The sequence below is a fragment of the Podarcis liolepis genome, assembly GCF_965112155.1.
Source record: "Podarcis liolepis genome assembly, chromosome: 8".
Classification (NCBI taxonomy): domain Eukaryota; kingdom Metazoa; phylum Chordata; class Lepidosauria; order Squamata; family Lacertidae; genus Podarcis; species Podarcis liolepis.
The window spans coordinates 85,661,418-85,683,514 of record NC_139560.1 but is presented as its reverse complement, the minus strand read 5'-3'; the positions used below and the strand labels follow the sequence as shown (position 1 = coordinate 85,683,514).

Here is a 22,097-nt window from a genome sequence, read left to right as displayed (position 1 = left end):
CAATCACTCATGCATGACTAGTTCTGCATTTGATTAGCTTCATAGAATCATAGAATCATAGAGTTGGAAGAGACCACAAGGGCCATCACGTCCAACCCCCTGCCAAGCAGGAAACACCATCAGAGCACTCCTGACATATGGTTGTCAAGCCTCTGCTTAAAGACCTCCAAAAAAGGAGACTCCACCACACTCCTTGGCAGCAAATTCCACTGTCAAACAGCTCTTACTGTCAGGAAGTTCTTCCTAATGTTTAGGTGGAATCTTCTTTCTTGTAGTTTGGATCCATTGCTCCGTGTCCGCTTCTCCGGAGCAGCGGAAAACAACCTTTCTCCCTCCTCTATGTGACATCCTTTTATATATTTGAACATGGCTATCATATCACCCCTTAACCTCCTCTTCTCCAGGCTAAACATGCCCAGCTCCCTTAGCCGTTCCTCATAAGGCATCGTTTCCAGGCCTTTGACCATTTTGGTTGCCCTCCTCTGGACACGTTCCAGTTTGTCAGTGTCCTTCTTGAACTGTGGTGCCCAGAACTGGACACAGTACTCCAGTTCACAGTACTCCATGCTTCATCTTGGAGCATCCTGGCAATCATACCAGCAGGCCACGTAACTCTTTTTTATGCTATTTGTCAATCAATGCTGCTGTCATTATGATATTTCCCCTGTTAAGTGACCTTGCTATCTTTACCATAATCCTCCTTATGTGTTGTAGCCAGAGACAGGCATTGCATCTCAGTCACCGTGTGGATTATATGGCGTTTGTTTGCTTGCCTGTTTATATAATAAAACAAAAAATTGTAATATATTTCCTACACATACTCCACTTGGCTAATAACCCTGATGATGGCTCTATTCTTTCTCCATGATTGATGGCAGTGACGCTTCTGAATACCAGTTGCTTGAAACCACAGGAAAGTAGAGTGCTGTTATGCTCAGGTCTTTTGGGCTTCCCGCAAGTTCCGTTACTTCCGGGTCGCCGCGGGACGCAACCTGAAAAGAATCAATCTGAAGCAAACGTATGACTGTACAGAGTTTTTGTTTTATTGCATGCCAGTCTCTGCACTGCCAGTGTCTAATGGTCTGTTGCGTCTTTGCCTTTTCATTTCATAAAAGTGCACAGCCCAAGGCCCAGTATTTCCATAAGCCCTTTGGGTTAAGTCATTTTAACAGCTTTGTCTAAAATTAATCCAGCATGAATTACTATTTTTTCCATGTACAGTGTTTGAGTTCAATCACACAAGATTCCTGTCCTTAAGCGTACCGCAAAGGTACAATCCTGAATTTCTCATAAGTTGTTTTAGTTGGGCCTTGATCCCTTTCATAGACGTTCCCTCTGTATGGAGGCATTTATCTTTGGGCTTTAATAGGTAGTTTTTCTCCTAAAGGACTATGCTCTGCAGATATCCCTACTCTTTGGACCAAGGCACATTAGAAAATGAGCAGCTGTACAGATGGCAGACCACTCACCTCACACTGTTCCTGCTAATATCCATTCACTCCTTCCATTTACTCCACTTCTCTGCTGCCATTCATGGTAGGTAACAAACCACAGGAGGCAGGAGCTATTCAATCTAGGCTTACTTGCTGCCTATCCCCCTTTCTGCCTACGTGTATCATAGAAAAGGACTCAGCTCCTCATTCAGAACTTGGCATTTTCTACTTCCAATTTAGCTTTGAAGTGAGCATGGCCACAGAGTTGGCATTGGACAGCGACACCAAAGGGAAGTCATTCATTTCCCACCCATATCAGCAGTTCATTCTAGCACCAATAAAATTACCTGGAAACAGAGACCAAAGATAAAACAACTCTAGATTTCTTCCATATTAGTAGTTTATTTGCACAAATGATCAGATATAAAGTATCACTGAGGTAGACTTGAGTCTATCTTAATCTGGGGCTAGTTATAAATAAGATAAAGTTGATGGGTTGCCTTATCTCCCAAACAGAAAAGAAAGGAACGTGTTTGGAGATTTACCCTTTCATCGCACCAGCCTTACTCCCCATTTCCGGACACAGATCAAATGAGACTCAGCAGTCACTTTTGCCAATGTTGGTGCAATAAGCTCTCAATATTTATAGGCTTTTTCTTTTTTAAAAAAATGGGGGGGGGGAGAATCCACAGGCAGCTTTATATTCTTCTTACAAGTGTGAATCGCTTGTGTCTGTCAGAGTTGCTAGCCAGCATTGGGTCCTACAGTGATGGCCTGGTCAATTCATTGTTCCCAATCCAAGTGCCTGACTAGGCATGCTGGTGTTATTAGGACAGTAATGAGTGCTGATGACTCTCTCACTCACATACCAGACATTTTGCTAGTGAGCACTAGAGCTAAGTGCACCCTTTGATTGTTCTAGGCTTCATTATGGTCACTGGCTTGTTTCAAAAGAATAGTTGCTACAGCACGTACAGAAGTTAAAGGATTAGCCCAGACGTTGCCAAAGAAACACAGGCCTGTTGCAGGCTATACTGTGAAGAGATAATAGTGTTAATAGGCATTGATGGAACAGTGCATGGGATGTAGCCAACATAGCACTGTGTGAAGAACATCCAATTGCACAATAAAACGTGGACCCCCCCTCCTCCCCCTGTGTGCCCCCTAAACTGATATGGAGCAGATTTAGGGAGGGAGGGAGGGGGGTTGAGAGAGTCCTTATGTCTCAGTATGCCGATTCAAAAAGAAGAGACTATTTGTCACTTTTCAAGGGAAATGTGTATCTGTACTGACATCTGATCAATCCAGAGGCTCACAAGCATCTATTTGCTGCCGCAAATTAACACGAGTGGCTGTTCCATGGCCTGCCTAGGGTTGCAGTCAGGTTTCGTATGCCAAGCATTCATGCTACAAGCTGGGGAAGGAAGAGTAGCGATACTCACAGCTTTTACTGCAAAAACCAAGTGGAGCTACTGCTTCAAGCTGGCATGCCTGCTCTGCCCTGTTCCATAACCCACCTGGGCAAGCAGGAGCAGCGTTTTAAGCCTGTGTGATGCGTTGGATGCTGCCCACTCCACATGCCAGGGAACATTATCGGAACATTCAGGTGCAGCTTTGTTTATTCTTCCCCCTGAAAACAACATTGCCTCCTTCTCATAGCATCTACATGGCAAAGGACTAGCAAAACTATGCATAACATGTCTAGAATCAGCCACAGACCTCTCTCAGGGGCCAGATTTGCTTGGATCTGTTGGCTCTTAGATTCAATGAAAGAGTCAACAGACGAAAGTACGCTATTTACATTCTGAACCTGGATATCAAAGGAAGGCCACTGTTAAGTATCACGAGGGGCCCACCATCCCTGTCTCACACCATATATTTTGGGCTAAGGGGTGTGTAGTATGGAATGTTTTTGGCGAAATGCTTCGAAGAATGAGAATAAGCCCCTCTTGCGTGTAGTGGCCGCGCTGCCATTTTTCTGCAGGGAGTGCCCTGTGACAGGAAAGGAACAGACTGGCGAGTCCACTGACACTGTCCTTTTCATCTTCAGGATGGAGCGTGAGCCAATCTTTGGTCTCATTCGCGATGTAGAAGCCACTAAGCACTTTTGATACTGGACCTACCAAAAAAAAAAGCAAATCATCATGGATTTACAAAGGGCAGAGCTTACCAAAACCTGGTGGTTGCTGAATCTAGTTATTTCCTGACACAAATTCTTTCAGTCTATGATATAGGCTTATAAAGCTCGGAGCAGCACATTTATAAGTGTGTGGGGGGGAGAGAGAGAGAGAGAGCTCCAACAGCATCATCAATGCTTACAATGCACATATGAGAACCTTTGATGAAGGATCCCAGCTTCAGATGCTTTGAAACTGCTGAGGGCAGAGATCAAACACTAGGTTTTCTAACTGATGGGGTGGAAATGGGGTGAGATTGGTCCACTCTGAAGCTCAAAGTGGGCAGTGTTGGGTAAGAGGCCTTGCAAAGGGTGCAGCCCCCTTGCAGAAGCTGAACAGTGCGTGGCCAGTGTTTGGAAGGGAACCTTATGGCGCCTGGGATCCTTTGGTGGGAAAAAGGTGGGATGTAAATGTAGCCAATAAATAAAAGGACATGAACTACTGAGGAAGCCCTGCTTAAATGTCTTGGCATTTACCATGCATGCGGCCTGCACCGCTTCTGAGATGGTGCCGGCATCTGGCTCACACCAAAAAGCTGTGCACTGGAAACGTTGTTGGCCCATGTCAGTAATGAGTGCGAAGGTGTGGGCGTCTTTCCCAATCCCAATAAAAGTCACATAGCGGACCTGACATTCCCACAGGCAAGAGCCGTCCTCGTCCTCAGCCTCAAGAAAGAACACAAAAGAGATTAGACTTCAGGATGCGTCCAGGCCAGCATTCTTCCTGCACTTCAGTTTTATCCTAGGTACTAATATTTATATGTCCTAGGCCAAATATTGAACCTGTGTGCACATTCTAATAAACCTGATGCAGTGGCCTTGGTATACAAATTTAATACATAATCATAGCATAGGCTTTCAACATTGTAAAGCATGCTAAAGGAAAACAATAAGAAAAAAGGTGGATTTCATTGTTCTACTGCAGCTTGCCTGATGAAATTATCTCCCCTCTCCTCCCCCCACCCATGCACTGTTCTTGGAGGTCTTCTGACCCCTCAGAGCCAGTTGTGGGGTGGGGGGTGGGGAGAGGAAATCCCTGTTGCACAAGTGGAGGTCCTTGAGCAGGGCTCTTGATTATCTTTCTGTAATCCTTACAGCAATGAGATCCAGAGGGAACCACAAACTGTAGTTGGCTTTAGTAACCAGCCCAAAATATGTGGTCACTAAGATTCTGTCCCTCTCCTTCAGCACAGCCCTTACCTTGTAGTCATTGGGGCTTCCTCCTCCATAAATGTACATAGGATTGCAGCGTTAAGCCAGAGGGAAAGTAAAGCCAGGCAGTGTGTTGCAGAGGAATTTTGAGCACCATCTCTAGCCTTCCTTTGGAACTGGAAAGTAGAGAGGGGAGTCTTCCCCGTAGTTGTGCAGCACCCCCAGAGGCTCAGGGCAGCTCCAGGGGGAAATCCCAACCACCTTCACAATTTTAATAAAATAAAATGGTATGTGCCAGGTGCTCAACCATTTGGCAGAAATTAGCAAAAGAAGGGGGGATCTCGTAAGGCATTAGGAAGCAGTGGGGAAATACTGCTGCCCCCCCCCCCAGCGTGTATCACGGGCAACTCTCTAGTAATTTCTTTCACCAGATACCGTATTTTTCGCCCCATAGGATGCACCGACCCATAAGGCGCACCTAGTTTTTTTGGGGGGGGGAAATAAAGGGGGGAATTATTTCCCCTCCAGGCACGGGGCTGGGGAAGCCCGAGCTTCCCCGGACCCCAACCCCCAGAACAGTCAGCTCTCCGCAAGCTGTGGGAGCCCAGCGCAGGCTCCCACCGCTTGCGGAGAGCTGCGCGAAGCCTGGAGAGTCCAAGAGCGATGGCGAAGTTGCGCGCAGCTTTGCCATCACTCCAGGAGCTTGCCGGGCTGTGGGGATAGCTTCCTGAAGCCTGGAGAGCGAGAGGGGTCGGTATGCACCGACCCCTCTCGCTCTCCAGGCTTCAATGAAAGCTTGCATTCGCCCCATAGGACGCACACACATTTCCCCTTCATTTTTGGAGGGGAAAAAGTGCGTCCTACAGGGCAAAAAATACAGTAATATCATTTTTGCTGTCTTCTGTACCAATTCAGTCCATCCAAAGAAAGGTCTTAACTATATATATTAAAAAAAGGATATGGGCTGCAGCAGTTTTCTACAATAGACTTTTCTGTCCCCCTGATGTTACCCTCCACTGCTTCCTTTCTTAATTCCTTCTTCACCCTTTGGCACTCTTGGTGTGCAGTAGAAGGTTGATTTTTTAAAAAGACATGTAAAGGGGTGTGAAGAGTGAAGAATACTCAAGTGAACCAAGGAAGCTGTCAGTCAGTTCACATGAAGGATCTCAATGGAGACCCCAGCAATGCCTCCTAATGATTTGTGACTACCGCTAAAATGTATATCTTAAGTGGCAGCATTATTCTGGTATTCTGCTTTGAGACTATGCCTAACAATTAGAACTGCCACCAGCACATAATTCTTATAGACAGTTTGTTTTATTTTGTGAGAGCCTATGAACAGAATGTATTGGTATTTTCTCTGACTGCATCAATGTTTATTCAAACAAATTTCTTGTAGTTCTGCCTTCAGTTTCAGAAATATGTATTTCTGACTAAAACGGGTTTGTGCAGGCAGCAAATTTTTTTAAAAAGATCAATAAAAGGAAAGATGTTTTGTAACTGTCTCAGCCTCATTCCACAGAAACTTGTGATTAGTTCTCATTGAAATCAATAGAACAAACCAGCTACAAGTCACTTTCTCTGGACTTGATTCAGAGTGTTATTGTGTTTGCCATCTGTTCTCTGAAAAATGAAATCACTGGGAACAAAAAGGCTAATGAGGGGTTTGCATGCCCACTAGTGAACTATTTTCCAAATTTGTATTTAATAAATTAAATCAAACTATGCACATAATCCAGTCCCATTGATTTCAGTGGAAAAGATCAATGAAACTGTTCAACTCTTTGATTGAAATCAATTGGACTTGTATGATCCAGCCAAAACGAAGCACTTTAAGGTTCCATTGATTTTGGTGGGAGAATTAAGCAGTGGCATCAATCTCTTTCACTGAAATAAATGGGATCTGAAAGTGCTTAGCTTTGTCTAGATCACACGATTGCCATGGAAAATGGCTAGGTAAAGGTAAAGGTACCCCTGCCCAAAGGCCAGTCATGTCCGACTCTAGGGTTGTGCGCTCATCTCACTCTAGAGGCCGGGAGCCAGCACTGTCTGAGGACACTTCCGGGTCATGTGGCCAGCGTGACGAAGCTGCTCTGGCGAGCCTGTACCAGCGCAGCACACGGAAACGCCGTTTACCTTCCCGCTATAAAGTGGTACCTATTTATCTACTTGCACTTAAGGGTGCTTTCGAACTGCTAGGTGGGCAGGAGCTGGGACCGAACGACGGGAGCTCACCCCGCCGCGGGGATTCGAACCGCCGACCATATGATCGGCAAGTCCTAGGCACTGCGGTTTTACCCACAGCGCCACCCGCGTCCCTGGAAAATGGCTAGCGTACAGTAAAATACTGAGGCTGCACTCATAAACACAATGTTTGCTCTGCTGCCCTCCCTGCATTGGAGGAGAAACATCTGCAGAAGGAAGCCTGCGCTGCTCATGGAGGATCCCTACACCATCAAGCTGGTGATGATCAAATGCTTCCAGGACAGAGCAGGACAGAGTTTGGGGTCACACACATAACATAGATTGTGTAGCCTTGAACATCTGGAGAGAGCTCATAGATGAACTGGGGCATTGGAAATTAGGTATAAAATCATTGGATTTCTACTTGGCATATGTAGAGCTAAGATGTCCTGACTACATGTGGCAAACCCCTGATTATGGCATTCAGCGACTGGCTTTACACTAAAGTCCAACGGTCCTCTTGTCTTTCTGGTCTAGCTCCTTTTCCAGTCGCTCAGCCTCTGGGGCAGGCAGGATGCCAGATAGGATGGCTACTGTCAGTCACTTGGTAAGAGGAGAAAGCTGCCAGGGTGGCCAGTATCACAAGGAGCCTTACCTCAGCTTGCTCTGCTTGCATCACTGAGTCTGAAACACTGACAACAGAGGGAGTCCACTGGTCACGGCCACGGCTGCCCACCAGGTCTTCGATGGCAGTATTTAGCACATCCATCCCTGAAGTGGTGAGGCAAGAAATAAATGGGTGATCCAAGGGAAAGTGAGAATGCTCATCAACCAGAGAACAGGGTTCTCTCAAGACTTCCACCATAACTGGGGCACAGAGAAGGGCCTCTTCTTCAGATTTTAGGGGTTGACAGACTTGATAAGGGAGGAGGTGCCCCATAAGCAATAACGTCACCCCTGAACACACCAGAGATAGGTAGCAGAATTCAAAGAGCACAGCTACTTACCCATGGCCTTGGACACTGGTGAGGTGCCAATATACAAAGCTTCGTATTTCCGGACAGACTCTCCCACGGCATCCAGAATGTCAACTGCCCGAAGCAAAAGGAGGAATTCAGTGTCACACTGAAACAAATGCTTCATCAGCACAAACATTTCTGATGGGACAATCTCTCCTCTTCCCAGACACAGTTCTGAGGGTTCTCTCAACCTTCTCCCAGCCAACTGGCAGGGTGGCAGGGTGGGTGGGGAGTCCTATTAGCCAAATCCAGCACTTTATTTCAAGTAAGAAACAGGGATGCTTCTTTAGACCAAAGATGGGAACAATTACTTCAATTCTGTCAGAGCACGGAACTGATAAAGTGCTGACAGGTGCCCCAGAAAGGGACTCATGAAATTTGTAACTTCTGTTACCTTGTAGAGAGACGTCATCTGGAGTGACAGGTTCTAAGGTAACAGATCGGCTGAGGCTGCTACTTGCCACGGCTCGCTCAGCCATGATCTGTAATACAGAGAAAGGTCATGAAAAGTTGGGACCACCTGCTGGAACTTCCCACCTAAACTTGGGTAGTAGTGGTGGCAAAGCTCAGGGAGAAGACCCTCCTAGATGGTAACCCAGGAGAAAGTATAGAAAGAACATTCCCAGTCTTCAATGACATGGCTAGAAGTTGCAGTTCAAGTGGGAATCCCATTAGCTTTATGAATGTTTACTCAGAAGTAGGTTCCCCTTCTTTCAGTAGGACCAAGTAAGCATGCAGAGAATTGCCACTCTCCTTAGCTGTGCCCCTCCACCAACAAGGACTGCTAGACTCCTAGAAATCTGACAAGATTCATTTAATACAGAGGTCCGATGAATGCATGGTTCAGAGGAATTTCTTCCAGCCCCCAGCCAACCAGGATGAAATTCCATCTGCCACCTCCTTGCAAAATGAGAGCAGCCTGGTGCAGGGGACTGGTGCTGCACTTCAGGGGTTGGGACAATCTTCCTTCCTCGTGTGTGCATGTGTGTATGTAGGGAAAGAACCATGCCAGAATCAGCAGGGATACCTTGGAGCACATTTCATGCAGGGCCTTGGCAATGGCCTTGGCAGGCACATTGCAGTGGAAGACGTGGCACTTCAGCATACACGTGTCCTTGTCACTGGCCACGAAAGCAAAATCCCTGCAAGGAGAGGAGAGCCCAGTAAGCAAGGGCAGGGCTCCAGGCACTGGTCCTTGCTGCAGAAGGAAGAAGGGGCCTTACCTGTCCCTTGGGTCAAGCACAGCATGTAGGGAAAGAGAGAAAAAACTGGTTAATGCAGAATCCCTCAAGAAGCAACCCTCTTAATGGTCTGTGTGCTATCAGCTGTAATAGTTTCTGGCAAGAAGAGCAAAGGTTTCTTTGTAGTGAGCAGAAGGACCTCGTGGCAAGGCGAGGACAGCAAGATGGACACAGAGAGCGAGAGAGAGAGACCACCATTTCAAGATTCTCCCTCCTACGGGGCCTGTGGCTCAGTTTGGTGCAATGCTAAAAGACTGAGGAGTCGTCCTTCATATTAATTTCCAGCAGCAGAAAATGCCCTCTCCTCTCCACCCCCAGAGCAAAGGTTCCCTCACCTGCCATGGTTGCATCCCACACCCCAGACACGGATGTTGATGATGGGTTGGGAGTGGATGAGGCTCTGGTCCAAAGGATCCACTAAACTCATTGTGTCCTTCTTCAGGATCATCACCATGTTTTGGCCCTGTAAAGGGAAGACTAGAGGACTGTGACTGAGATACAGTGCAGGGGTAGGAAAAAACTTCCACTTGCCTCTTGCAACTAGAGCGATAATGATGTCCCTTTCCTAGGGAAAACAGGGACTGGCATGTTTATCCACCCAGCAGTGCATAAGAACACCTGTATGTAATGCCATGGACTGAATGGGTGCATTTTTGGCAAATATGTACAAGGAAGAGGAATGGGGACACCCAGCAGCTCATGCCTGCGTCCCTGCCAAAGGTGGAAAGGATGCAAAGCAGTGCCTAGACCCAGGAAATCAATTGCTCCATTGAAGGGTGACAACTTGAATAAAATATGGAGGGGGCAGACAAAGGTGGAGCTAGTTGCTTCAGTGCCCAGAGTGGCACACATGCTGTGCACCTGGGGGCGGAGCTAGCTGCAGGAGCGGGGCAGGCATCCCAGGGGGCGGGGCAGTGATGTCAACTCCCCCATGGATGACACCCGGGGCGGACCGCACCTACCACACCCCCTTCCTCTGCCAGTGGGGGCAGGTAAACCCCGTCTCACATAATTGATCACAAGATGTGGTACCAGCACACCATTGGAATGGCAATGCCCGTCCACATCGGAGTTGCCCCCTATGGCTGCATTCAGCACAAGGGCTGCTGGAGGTCTACGTGGGAGAACACATTTGAGTAGATCTCTCCCTGGGCCTCCCGCACTCACCTCACCCCACCTGTCCGCAGGGTCCCAGTCGTCACACTTGTTCTGGGAGAGCTGCTGGATGCAGTTATTCACGGCAATGCTGCTTTTGCCAGGAGCCAAGTCCTCCTCGGGGATTTCTACCCAGCCCAACGAGCGCACAACAAAGCACTGGCAAGAGAGGGGCAGAGGGGTTACCGTGAGGCGTGTCTCCAGCCTTCCTAGCTCACCATTGGCTATGCAGCCCAGGCCATTGGCAGCTTTTTGTGAACATTTCAGCTCATGTGAACTGGAGCAGCCCCTCCCTCCCTGACTGTACCTCAAATCTAGCCATGAACACTTCTGGAGAGCATCAACTGATACCATCACTGCCAGGCTGAACTTTTTTCAGCCTGAGGGCTGCAATCTTTTGGAGGGGGGCATGGCTCACATGCCAGAGGCAAAAGTGGGTGGAGCAAGAGGGACTGGACTAGATGACCCTTGGGGTCCCTTCCAACTCTACAATTCTATTATTCTAAGAAATGTGGTTTTCACCTTTGCACAATAGATGAGTTCCTACTCATGCCCCTCTCTGCCCTCCACCTAGACAATCAGTAAGCATTATCAGTGTTCAGTGACACATCCCAGGCAGGCAGGAACATTCAAGGAGGGTGCAGGGCCAGTGAGGGTCTGGGGAAAGAGGCCTGGAGGGTCACACTCAGCCCCTGGGCCTCTGAGGTCCGTCCCCCACTCCTTGTGCTGCATGGAGAAGGACTAGAGGTATAGAAAGTGAGGCTTTCCTAGCTTCTTTTCCCTCATCAAATTGTAGCTTGTTAAGGATTCATAGCTCAGATTGGTGTGTCGGTGAACTAGTCTTCAATTGCCTTACTCCAAATCTCTAATTATTTACCCATCTAGGAAAGACACTTCCCCTCATTTCCATACTTCCCAAGTGCCCCAGGACATCCTGTTTCTTTACGGGAGATCATGGTGGCCATTTTGGGTGCTGCACTCTTGCGCTGTGCTCTTGCCCTGAACAAAGACCACTCTTTAAGGGCCGTGCAGCACCCAGGAGCACATCCCAGAAGACCCGCATCCTGGTTTTGGCTCCAAAAAAGTTGGGCGGCATGCCTTCAGGTGAGAGAAGGAAACAGCAAACCAACTCTCTGTAATTGTATGTGAACTCTCAAAATGAAAGAAATCACAGGGGATACCGCAGGGAGATGTTGTCAAGGATAAACCTACCTAAAAGGGTATGGGTGGGAAAGGCCATTATCTCCTGCCCACATCAGAGACAAGTTCTTCTGCAGATAATATCTGACTGGAACTGGTAGAAGTTCTGAATCCTGAAAATTTGCTTTTAGAAAGTTCTTCCCTCTCCCGCTTTCTAAAGCATTCTTTAATTACTATTTTGCTATAAATTGGACTTGCAGTGCTGCGTGATTTAAGAGTTGTTGAATTCTGATTAGGTATTAGGTACCTCTGGATTGAATAACTTATTCTTCTGAGGCAGGGTACTTCATACATGTTTATAGTGATCAGACAACAGGGATGGGTGGCACAGTTAGTCATCTGTCTTCACCAAGCAGTTCACAATTAAAATTACAACTTATCCAACTAAAACAATAGATTCCAAAATACTTGAGCTGTGTTTAAGTTCTGGGGAAGGAGCTTGTAATTTTTAAAAATAATTTTAAGAGAGGTATCATTCAGTTTTTTAAAAACACATAGGTTAATCAGTTAAAAATAGTTCAGTTACTTGATAAACTATTTTATCAAGGAAAGGGGCCACAGGGTTCAAGGATAGTTGAGGGAACATCACAAAGGACATGGATAAGACCACTCAACATGCATAGATTACTCATTTATACCATCTAGTCAATCTTTCACATGAATGAAAGGGTAGTTAAAACATATTGAGTGATACTGGGGATGCACTGTAAAATGCCAAGGGAATATTCAAAGCAGTTGCTATGATTTTCAGAGCAGTACCGGAAGGTGACACATGCCAGCTTCTCCAAAATAAGAGAGAGACTCTCAGGTTCCAATGAAGAGCCTGATATATTGTGTTGTGAACTGCCCTAAGATATATGGGTATAGGGCAGTATACAAATTTAATAAACAAACAAACAAAGCTCGCAGAGGGGTAAATTTTCTGCAGCAGCCTCCAAGGAAGGGCCTTACCTATGCTGAATCTGGACCCCTTGCCTCAAAGAAAGGGGCTTCCTCAGTCAGCCAGGTTTCTGAGCTACGTACCCCCTGTGTCCCCCACCTCACCTGACTGTACCTTGGAGCCAAGCTCTGGGTTGCCCTGGTGATGCTCCTCCCCATGCCAGCTCACTGATGTCCTGTAACAGGTAGACAAGCATAGCAGTGACATGAAGGTTCTCAGTCGTGGCATAACTCTAGCGAGCGTCTGTTCATCCCCAGAGTGGTAGCTGTGGATCTCATCGTTCTCTCAACTCTCCAACACATCATTAAGTTTAATTCACTTACATTAAGTTTAATTCAATGGTACAAGCCTCCATTGGTCCTAACCAAAGGCTTGTCAGCTCTAACCCTATTGATGTAATTTGCAGGGACTAGGCACCTCCAGCCTGTACTTTGCAATCCCAGTCCTTTCCCATTTTGGTGGAGCCATCTGAGTAGGATGGAGATTGGAGCAGAGGATCAGTATTTCTTTATGACTCAAAAGTTAGACCAAAGACTTGTGGGATGGAAACAAACCTGCTTGCTTCTGCATCTGCACAGAGCTGAGCTACCTGTGAGGTCACCAGAAGAGACCATGAACAGGCCCTAGAGGTCTCTTTCACTTTTACTCAGATTCAATGTGCCCTAGTGTTTGGATGAAGTGCCCCTGCCCCCAGGAGACAACCCTACCTTCTGGGCAGCGATGCCATCGGACTTGGGATAGGTCTCTCCCTTGGCAGACGTCTTACTGTTGCAACCTGAAGATCCTGAATGAGGACAGAAAAGAAGGTTGTGAAAGTGAAGAAAATGTGGCACTGTTGTTTTATTAACATTGAGGCTCAGCTAAGCAGCTAAAGTGTGTATGTAGAAATTCAGTCTATTGTTGTGAGCAGTTGAGCCATGAAACATTTGTGATGATTTTTTTATATAAAAAAGAAAGGAAAATCCCAGGAGGAGGGGGAGGGGGAGGGGGAATTGGCCAGCTTAAGCCACTATAGTACTCTGGGGGGATGTATACCTTGATATTAAAAAGCTCTTATCCCCACACTTCTAATGAAGTACTGAGTCCTTTAGCACTATTTAGACAGCACAAGAAGATTTCAGAAAGGTGGGAAAGAAAAAAAAATGTCATCTGCAAGCCCCAAGCAGCACTACAAGGACTTCTGTTTTGGGCTGGCTGGAGCTGTGAAGACGAGAACTTCTGAAAGGAGCTGAGGACATATTTTGTTGTACTCTCCATTTGTTTTCTTCTAAAAAAGCAAATTCCACCATGATTTTCAAAACAGATGCATTGAGCCAAGTCCTAATGGAAAGCAGTTTGGTACCCCAATAGATAATGTTACTTTACTGCATGAATAAAAAAAGATCATTATGGCAAATCAATAGATTTTAGCATTGATTACATCTATTTTATCCTAGGCATTCACAGTACCTTACTGGATAGCTTCTGCTGACTAATGCAACAGTCCTAAACATACCTGGAAGACCCACTGAAATCAATCCAAGTAAACGAATTTAGGCTTTTTAAGACATTGCATTTTACAGCAGAAGTCCCTGTTGCCCAGTAAGAACAAGATCACGCAGAAGCATGCAAACCTACAAACTGACAGTCCCCAGTTACTACTCTGTTAAATTTTACCACACAAGGCTCTGTATATGTGTCACCACGAGACACAGGCGAGTGCATTTATGGGTATATGCAAAGAAAAACAGCAGCCCTAGAGAGAACAAGGGTTGGGCTGCTGTCATTACTTTTCACATGGGTCCCATCAATCATACACAAAAAGGTTTTGGAATCCTGATACCGTTTCTGGCAATGCAGCTTCCCCAGTGTGCGCTAAACCAGAGGGGCAAGATGGGTGTTGCCACTGGGTGGTGCCCGTGGGCACATGCCAGTAGTAGGTCCCAGAGGAGTCGTGGATTTTCCTCCATCCTGGGGGAAGATCAAGATCTGCCTCCAGATTCTGGTCGTTCCATAGGTTGTCTAAAGAGAGAAAAGACTTCAGATGAGGAAAAGGGCAAGTTTCATTTCAAAGGATGGTGACAACAGCTTCTACAGAAAGGTAGAAAAAAGATACGTTAAAATGCCACTCTCTCTAATTTAAGACATATCATTTCTGAATATTCCAGCTGAAAAATCTAATGTGGAATAACAAGAGAGGACAGGTGCATGAAGGATATACATTTACATGCTTCCATCTATTCTTACAAACCACAGAATATTTATGAGCCCCTTGTCCAGTCCTTGCTGGGCAGTCCAGTGGAAAATTTCAGTCAGTATTTACTCCTATATTTGCAAGGGTTAAATTTAAAGCCTTCTTCTCCCTAGCTGCTTAATAAAGAGTTAACCAAAGTCAAGGATGTAGTAACATTACACAGTGGGGTGTTCAGCATTGAACAGAAGACTCAACACTGTAAAGATGTGAAATCAATACCCACAACCCCCACGGCCATCACACAGATACCAGAAGCAGAGCACATAGTAAAACTATGGAATTTGTTCCCAGAAACAGTGGTGATGGCCACCAACTTGGACGCTTTTTAAAGGGATCTGACAAATGCATGCAGGATAAAGCTATCAGTGGCTACTAACCATGATGGCTATGCACAATCTTCAGTATCAGCAGCAGTATGCAAAATTTCTGGAAATCCTAAAAAGCACGGTTTTAATGAGGAGTGAGATGGAGCCCAGTTTCCCTCACTCTCTACTTTCCTGGAGAATGAATGTACAGGCACCAGAATGTGAAATCTGCTGTTTCCCTGCAGGACTTCCAGGAGCAGAGCTATGACCGTAACTGTATCTGCCCCAGCGCACACAGCTAAAAATACCCAAAGGTCAGTGTGCCCCTTCTGCTTTATTATCCTGTTGATTCTCCCAGTATGGAGGGGACAGAAGGTGAATAATCCATCACTTGCCATTCAGTTACATACTGCAGGCACTGCTGTCTCTTGCCTGCCAAGCTGCATTCTATTTAATCAGGTCTCGCCATCCTTTAGAGTGGCTCAACCAGCTGCCAGAAGTAGCAGCACAGAGGTTGACACTTCCCGCCTGCAGAGATCAGAGCAGAGAAGCACCACCCAAGCTGCTTTCTGACATTCACACATTTCCTGACTGCCAGTTGTCTCCCAGGAAACAGCACCCAAGAGCCTGACCTGCACCAGCAAAGGCTGTGCTGATGGACAGCCATGACGCACAGACCATCTGAAATTATTCTCCAGAGCAGCCTTCTTCAGGTAGCAAGCCGTTTACACACAGCATCGCACCTTGCAGGCTGGGCTATTTTCTCCCTGCCACACAAAGCGATTTCTGTGCCAAACTTTGTAGCAAGGTGCTAGATGTGAGCAGACTGATATGCTGAGGCTGTTGCTATGGGGAATAAGATAAAACAGCCTCCAAGTAGCAGTTGATTTGGGTGCCTCTGGCTGGACTGAATGTGGCTGACTGTTCGCACCATTCTGGAAAGGGTAGCCAGAGCAGAATGCAGACATTCCTAGTGACTAATCTGTATGCACAAGCACAGCAAGAACTTAACTGTTAGAGTCAATAGACAAATTCTCCTGACTGCCACTGGATTCATCAAACTGGCTCCCAATTCACTAGTTGAAAATGAAAATTAAAGCTTGTTGACTTCACCTTAATGATTCAGGCAATTTCCTGAACTTGTGCGGGCTCAAAGTGGGGACAAGAAGGGCTGCACATGAAAGTCCCAGCCACTTGCATTCGCTTAAATATACTTAGAGACCTTATCACTGTCAGGATCCCTGTCTTATCAGGGTTTTTCTTCACAATGAGGATTTGAAGCATGTTCCCGTGAATGCACTTAGAAACCCTGTGCAGATGTCTAAAAGGAAGCCTGTGTGTCCAGGGGCTGTTAGAATGGGGCTTAAGCATGCTCATCTCTGCCCATACCCACTTTGAGGCTACAAGTGTTCAGGTGAACACACAAACAGGTCTTATGTGTATTCTCGCCTGGGGAAGCAGACTTAAATCCAAACCATAGCAAAATTGTTGGTCTTTCAGGTTTAGAGACTGTGTCTCTAAAAGTTTTTCTGAAAATCCTGGAAATTGATAGTGGATCTGGCAAGTTTTCCTGAAAAAGAATGCTCCAATTTTCCATTTCCTCCAAATAGTGCCCTGCCCTGAAATTCATACTCAGCACAGCTCAGGCAGTGAGCTGACATCTTAATTCAACCAAAGCTGAGTTCTAGTTTTAATCATTTACCTCTGCCATCTGCTCTTGTTTTCAGAAGTACCCACTTTGGAAAAATTGGTGATATCCACATTTTGCAAAGAGAAATGGAGTGTCTTCCATTTGCCTGGCTCTCTTTTCCTTCAAAATCCAAGGAATGTGGGAGGCAAGTTTCTCTGTTCACCAGCCTGGCAGGGAGTTAGACCAACAGCTAATTTTGCTGTAAGACTACCTGCATAAAGGAATGCGGTGGGAATGAAGCCCCAACCCTCCACTGTCCAACTCGGCCTATTTGTATCCAAATGCCACAAATGGCACTCCATCCTTTTCCCACTTTCATCATCTAGCATCACAAGTGAGTCAGATTTGGCAAAGAAACTGTCAGCTGCTGACTTCCAAATGCAAGGACATAACAAAGGATTAGCATCTAACCAAGTCCACCACTAACTTGCCCTCTGTAGAGAAGCAGTTGGTCAGTAATGGTGCAATCTGAAGATCAGCAAGAATAAAAAGGAGAGATCACTGAAGAATAATACATGTTTTTCAAGGCAGCATTATTCTTTACGAAGCAAAACAATAAACAAACATCAGTGAGGTAGCCGTAGGCTTAATTTTCTCTGTTGTGGGGTTTGGGAACTGGAATGGAGTGGCTATTAATACTAAACAGCAAGTTAATAAGAAAGATGATGTAGATTGGCAGGGTAGGGGAGAGATTTACAGGTTCTTTCCCATAGCCCTCTAGGTGCATAGGCCTACACACCAGGCTGTGTGTTGACTTGCCCAAAATTACACGAAAGAAATAGCCCCTAATTCTGTGTGCACTCCAACTATTAGGATATGATAGCAACTAGGAACACTCAACACTACCCAGAATTATAGCTTCTAATAACAGCTTTCATTAAACCGCAGCATTCACCTCAAGGCCCCTTCATAATCAAAGTGTGTTGACTGAGTTATGAGACGTGAAAGAGGACAAAACACACACACCTTGGATAGTTATGCAGAAATGGGACTTGGAGCAGGCATAGCTTGTCCCATATGCTGCACCTTCTAAAACTCCCACTTATACACAACTATTAAAGAACACGGTCTGCTTTTACATCTGGCCACGCTAATTGCCAAATGGTCAGTGGGGAAAGGGTTAAACATATCCTCCCTATCACTTCAGCTCTGAGCAAATTCATACGGCAATAGAGTAAGAAGGAAAGAAGTTAGATAATTTGTGCATCTCACCATAGTATTTTGTTTGATAGGCTTTTGTATGGTGGCTTCTTATAAGATCTGTGCTGCTAAGGATCCTTTGTACAGTAGAATTGCCTCTTCTACTGTCCCTTTACTAAAATGGTTGCACAGGGGGGGAAATAGCATCTTAACCTTCCTCCTCCCTACCTTGGCAAACCAATAAATTGTTACACTTGTGCCAAGCTCTGAGAATTTAATCAAGGAAATGCAGCTTTCACAGATGGGATTGATTTGGCTAGAACAGTGATGTCCACAACTCAGCCCGTTCCTCCCAATTTTCAGGCCTTGGGGATGGAATATTTGGGATGAGGGATGGTAGTAACTTTCCTTCATTTTTATTTGCAAAGAAATGGAAGCATTTCCCCTCCTGGAACAAGGCAGCAGATGGGCTCAAAAAAGCTGGGAAATTGTGTGGGAGTGATTTTCTTAGCAAGTACCGAACTTATCTTTAGCAAAATCCTGCTCTCTTTGCATATCTTACAGGTTCAGAGCAAAATTTTGGCTTTGAGAGTGAATCTTGAGAATCTCCACATAACATAGCTCTTCTCAAACAGACCCAGATACATTTTAAGTGACAATTGGCAGGTGGTAACCAAGGAGAGGGGGTGGTGCCGTGCCTATTAAATGCTCTCGACACAGAGGTACACTGGCACCAAGTTTCTTGTCTTGCCAGCACCAGGCAAATATGCTTGTATTTGCCCAGGTTTGGAATGTCAATATGGCATCTATAGATGCAATGGCAGTTATGAGGACCTCTCCTGGCACATGTAAGACTTATGTGTGCCCCCTCTCTGTGCTCACTACCCCTTTTATTATGAGTACATACAGCTGGAGGAGGTGGTGGGAAGAGCAAAATGCAAAGCTCTGTGTGCTTTTTAAGGCTCAGGCTCACAACAAAATGACCAAGAGGTAAGAAAGAAAGTGGGTATCAGAGAGGAAGGAGAGTGATCTGGGTGACTGAGAGAAAGAAAACATAGTAATGAAGGGGAAGGTGAGGCGATAGTAGGATGCCACATGAATCCAGGTGGAAGAAAGACCTGGAGAAAGAGACACAGACAGACAGACAGACAGAATGGAGGGGCAGAGACAGGAGAAACATGCACACATGTACACCCATGTCAGACCAGGGAACACCCATCCTCTTGAAACTTCAGGTTTTTTTCACAGGCTTACTAGCAGCACCACATCACAGATCACATCTGTTCCTATTGACTGAACCATTGATCAGAGGCATAGATCCCTATGGGTCCTCATCCTTTTTCAAAAGGGAACTCCTCAAAACCACCATCAAACCATAGTTCACCCCTGTATCCACATATATTTGTTGATTTGTTGGTTTTTTGTCACCCTCTGCAAAACTCATGAAGATCCATGCCTAGATAAATGTTTTTTGTGATGCTGGCAAGCACTGGATCTGTTAATTTTACTGTGTAGTATACCACAATGAACTTTATCTTGGTGGTTTATTTTGGAGAACACTATGTAAAACTATTGAAATTGAAGCGGATCTGTTGTTTATTTTATCTTAAACTTTCATTGTAAGAAACAAATAAAACATCAAAATAACCATGTTGATATATTAGAGGTCCTGTAGCATAGACTGCACAGGTTTGGTTAATGATATTACACCCAAGTGTATGGCTTCCTACCCTTGAAGCATGCAGGCAACTTCATAACTACATTTCTCCCCTCCCCTTTTTGACAAGGACCCCCCTCTCATGGCCCCAGAGCTGCTGGGCCATGACAGCAGCATTGGAAGGAAAGGAGGAGGGAGGGAGGGAGGGAGAGAGGGAGGCAGCCAGCCAGCCAAGGCTGGTGAGGGCCCAGGTCAGCAAGCTGATGTTTGATGTGGTATAAGGGGTGAGTAGATGATGAGTTAGGCTTTCATGAGTAAGGAGAGGGAGTTTTGAGTAAGGAGAGGGTGGCTTTGGCAAGGCATAAAGGGAGAGTATTGGTGGCTTTGGTGAGGGGTAAAGGGAGATAATGTGTGGATTTGGGGGGTGGTGTGGGGGTAGGCATGGTTGGTGAGTGAAACAAGGAAGAACATAAGAAGGCCCTACTAGGTCAGGACAATGGGTTATCTAGTCCGGCATCATGTTCTCACAGTGGCCAAGTGGATGCCTATGGTGCAGAACTTGCTATGGTTCCCTGGAGACTTTCTTGCAGTTCAGAGTGCCTGAAGTAAGAGCTCTCCTGTCAATATGAGAGCAACGGGGAGTGAAATTCAGAAGGTGGTTATCCCTAGACTATTAGATTGAGTTCCTAAGCATATCTCGTGGGAATGAATTCCACTGAACTTGAAAGGACGGGCTTCCATACAGTTGTATTTAGACTGGGCTGTTGTTGGCCCTGTAGAACCCTCTGACGATGCCAGTCATCGCAGGCTTGCCTTTCTGTTCTACACACTATAAGAAACTGATGAAATATGGCACAATTGATCCTCTGCGTGTGTGTTGTACTCCTAATCCTGTGAAGTTGGGGGACTCAAGGGGGATTTCAGAACTCGAGCCGACTTTCCCTAGGGTACAGCGGGCTTCTCCTTTCAGCACTATGGAGAGCTCCCCGGAGGCTGCTGCCCCCGCCCCCAAATGCAAAGCTAGAGAGCGGGACAACAGGCGGCGCTGAGCCTCTGCCCCACGGCGTCGAGAAAAGCACCTGCAGACGCCTCCGGCGGGGTCGCCATAACCCTTTCCGCGACAGCAAGTTTCCCACTCCCTCCTTTTCTCCCCAAGCGACAAACAGCCCGAGTGGTTTGGAGTACATAGCGGGGACCTGGGGACGCGGGGAGGGGGCGCGCACTCTCGCTGCTTCAGCCGAGCCACTGGGTAACCCCTCACCCAACTCCCCGGGAGCAGAACTTGGTCGAAGAGCCCGAAGTCCCAAGCCGGCCGGTGAGCGGGGCGGGAGCACGAAGCAATGCTCCCCGCACGGGGCTGGGGGGGGGGGGGAGTCCGGGCGCCCCTTCCAAAACAGCCGCGCAGGCGAAGGGAACAGGCGCGCGCTCGCGCGATCCCGCCCGCCTCCGTCATGGAGACGCCCGCCTGGCTCTCCGGAGGGGGATCCACTTGGGGCTGCGCCCCCAGCACCCCCGGGTGGGCGCCGCGACCATCTTCCCCCACCCCAGCCGGCGCCCCTGGCTCTTACCGTCGCAGTTGACCAGGATGATGGCCAGCATATAGTCCTTGCCCAGCATGGCTTCGCTGGGTCGGGCGGCGAGCAGCCCCGAGCGCGGAGGACGACGGCGGCAGCAGCAGCAGCAGCAGGAGCGCTGTGCCAGAGGCCGGCCCCAGAATGCGGGGCGGGCGGAGCGAAGAGCGCGGACTGGGCAGATCCGGGAGGAGAGAGATGCTGACGCGGGAGGGCGATCCAAAGCCGTGACGCAAGAGGCATCGTGCAACACCGAGGCCCACGGGCTCCAGTGGGACTTGGCTTCCCAAATGGAGCGTGCACAGAATGGCAGCCCAAGGTGGGAGGAAGTGTCTGCTGATCTTACTTCCGAGTAAACAGGCTGGAGGGAAAAAGAGCCTTCCTGGATCAGGCCAAGGACCCATCTCGTCCAACATCCTGCTCTCAGACTGGTGGACCACATGCCCCTGATAAGCCCACCAAAAGGACCAGAGCTTTCCACACCTGCGATTCCCAGCAACTGGTATTCTGAGGCACAACTGCCTCAAGCATTGGAGCCAGAACACAGCCACAAACACTCCATGAATTTCTCCAGCCCTCTTTTAACGCAGTCCAAGTGGGTGGCCATTACAGCCTCTTGAGGTAGCTAATTATTTAGCCTGCTCTGAATGTTCCAACATTTAGCTTAATTGGAGAACCCCACTGTTCTAGCATTATGAGAGAAACTCCTTTCGCACTTCCTCTCACCTTGCATAATCTTATACACCTCTTAACACGTTCCCCTTATTACACATAAACGAAACAGCCCAAAATATTGTAACCTGCTCCAACCCCTTGATCATTTTGCTTGCCTTTTCTGCCTCCTTTCCAGCTCCACAATGTCCTCTTTGCAGTGAGGCGGCCAGAAGTGCGCACAGTACTGTATAACAGTACAAGTGTAGTCTCACATCATGTATAATGACACTTTGTATAATGACATTATGATACCGGTAGTCTTATTTTCAATCGCTTTCCCAACGACT

General features: G+C 46.9%; 1 protein-coding gene across 1 annotated transcript; it reads right to left on the bottom strand.

Moving 5' to 3' along the window:
* Positions 1 to 1,815: 1,815 nt before the first annotated feature.
* APBB3 (amyloid beta precursor protein binding family B member 3) lies at positions 1,816 to 21,324 on the bottom strand. The gene is made up of 12 exons (XM_083519392.1): positions 21,094 to 21,324; positions 14,323 to 14,501; positions 13,208 to 13,284; positions 12,615 to 12,675; positions 10,373 to 10,519; positions 9,541 to 9,668; positions 8,992 to 9,106; positions 8,359 to 8,446; positions 7,953 to 8,036; positions 7,601 to 7,716; positions 4,087 to 4,275; positions 1,816 to 3,552 (listed from the first exon to the last, which is right to left on the bottom strand). The coding sequence occupies exons 1-12, from the start codon at positions 21,140 to 21,142 to the stop codon at positions 3,319 to 3,321; spliced, it is 1,467 nt and encodes a 488-aa protein (XP_083375518.1). The 5' UTR covers positions 21,143 to 21,324; the 3' UTR covers positions 1,816 to 3,318.
* Between the last annotated feature and the right edge of the window lie 773 nt (positions 21,325 to 22,097).

What these genes read in the sequence shown, in the direction of transcription:
- APBB3 (XM_083519392.1), bottom strand. Translation starts at nt 21,142, where the DNA reads ATGCTGGGCAAGGACTATATGCTGGCCATCATCCTGGTCAACTGCGAC. An exon ending in CATCCTGGTCAACTGCGACG is followed by an intron (nt 14,502 to 21,093) that starts GTAAGAGCCAGG and finishes TTCTCTCTTTAG; the next exon opens with ACAACCTATGGAACGACCAG. An exon ending in GTGGGATGCAACCATGGCAG is followed by an intron (nt 9,107 to 9,540) that starts GTGAGGGAACCT and finishes CTCTCCTTGCAG; the next exon opens with GGATTTTGCTTTCGTGGCCA.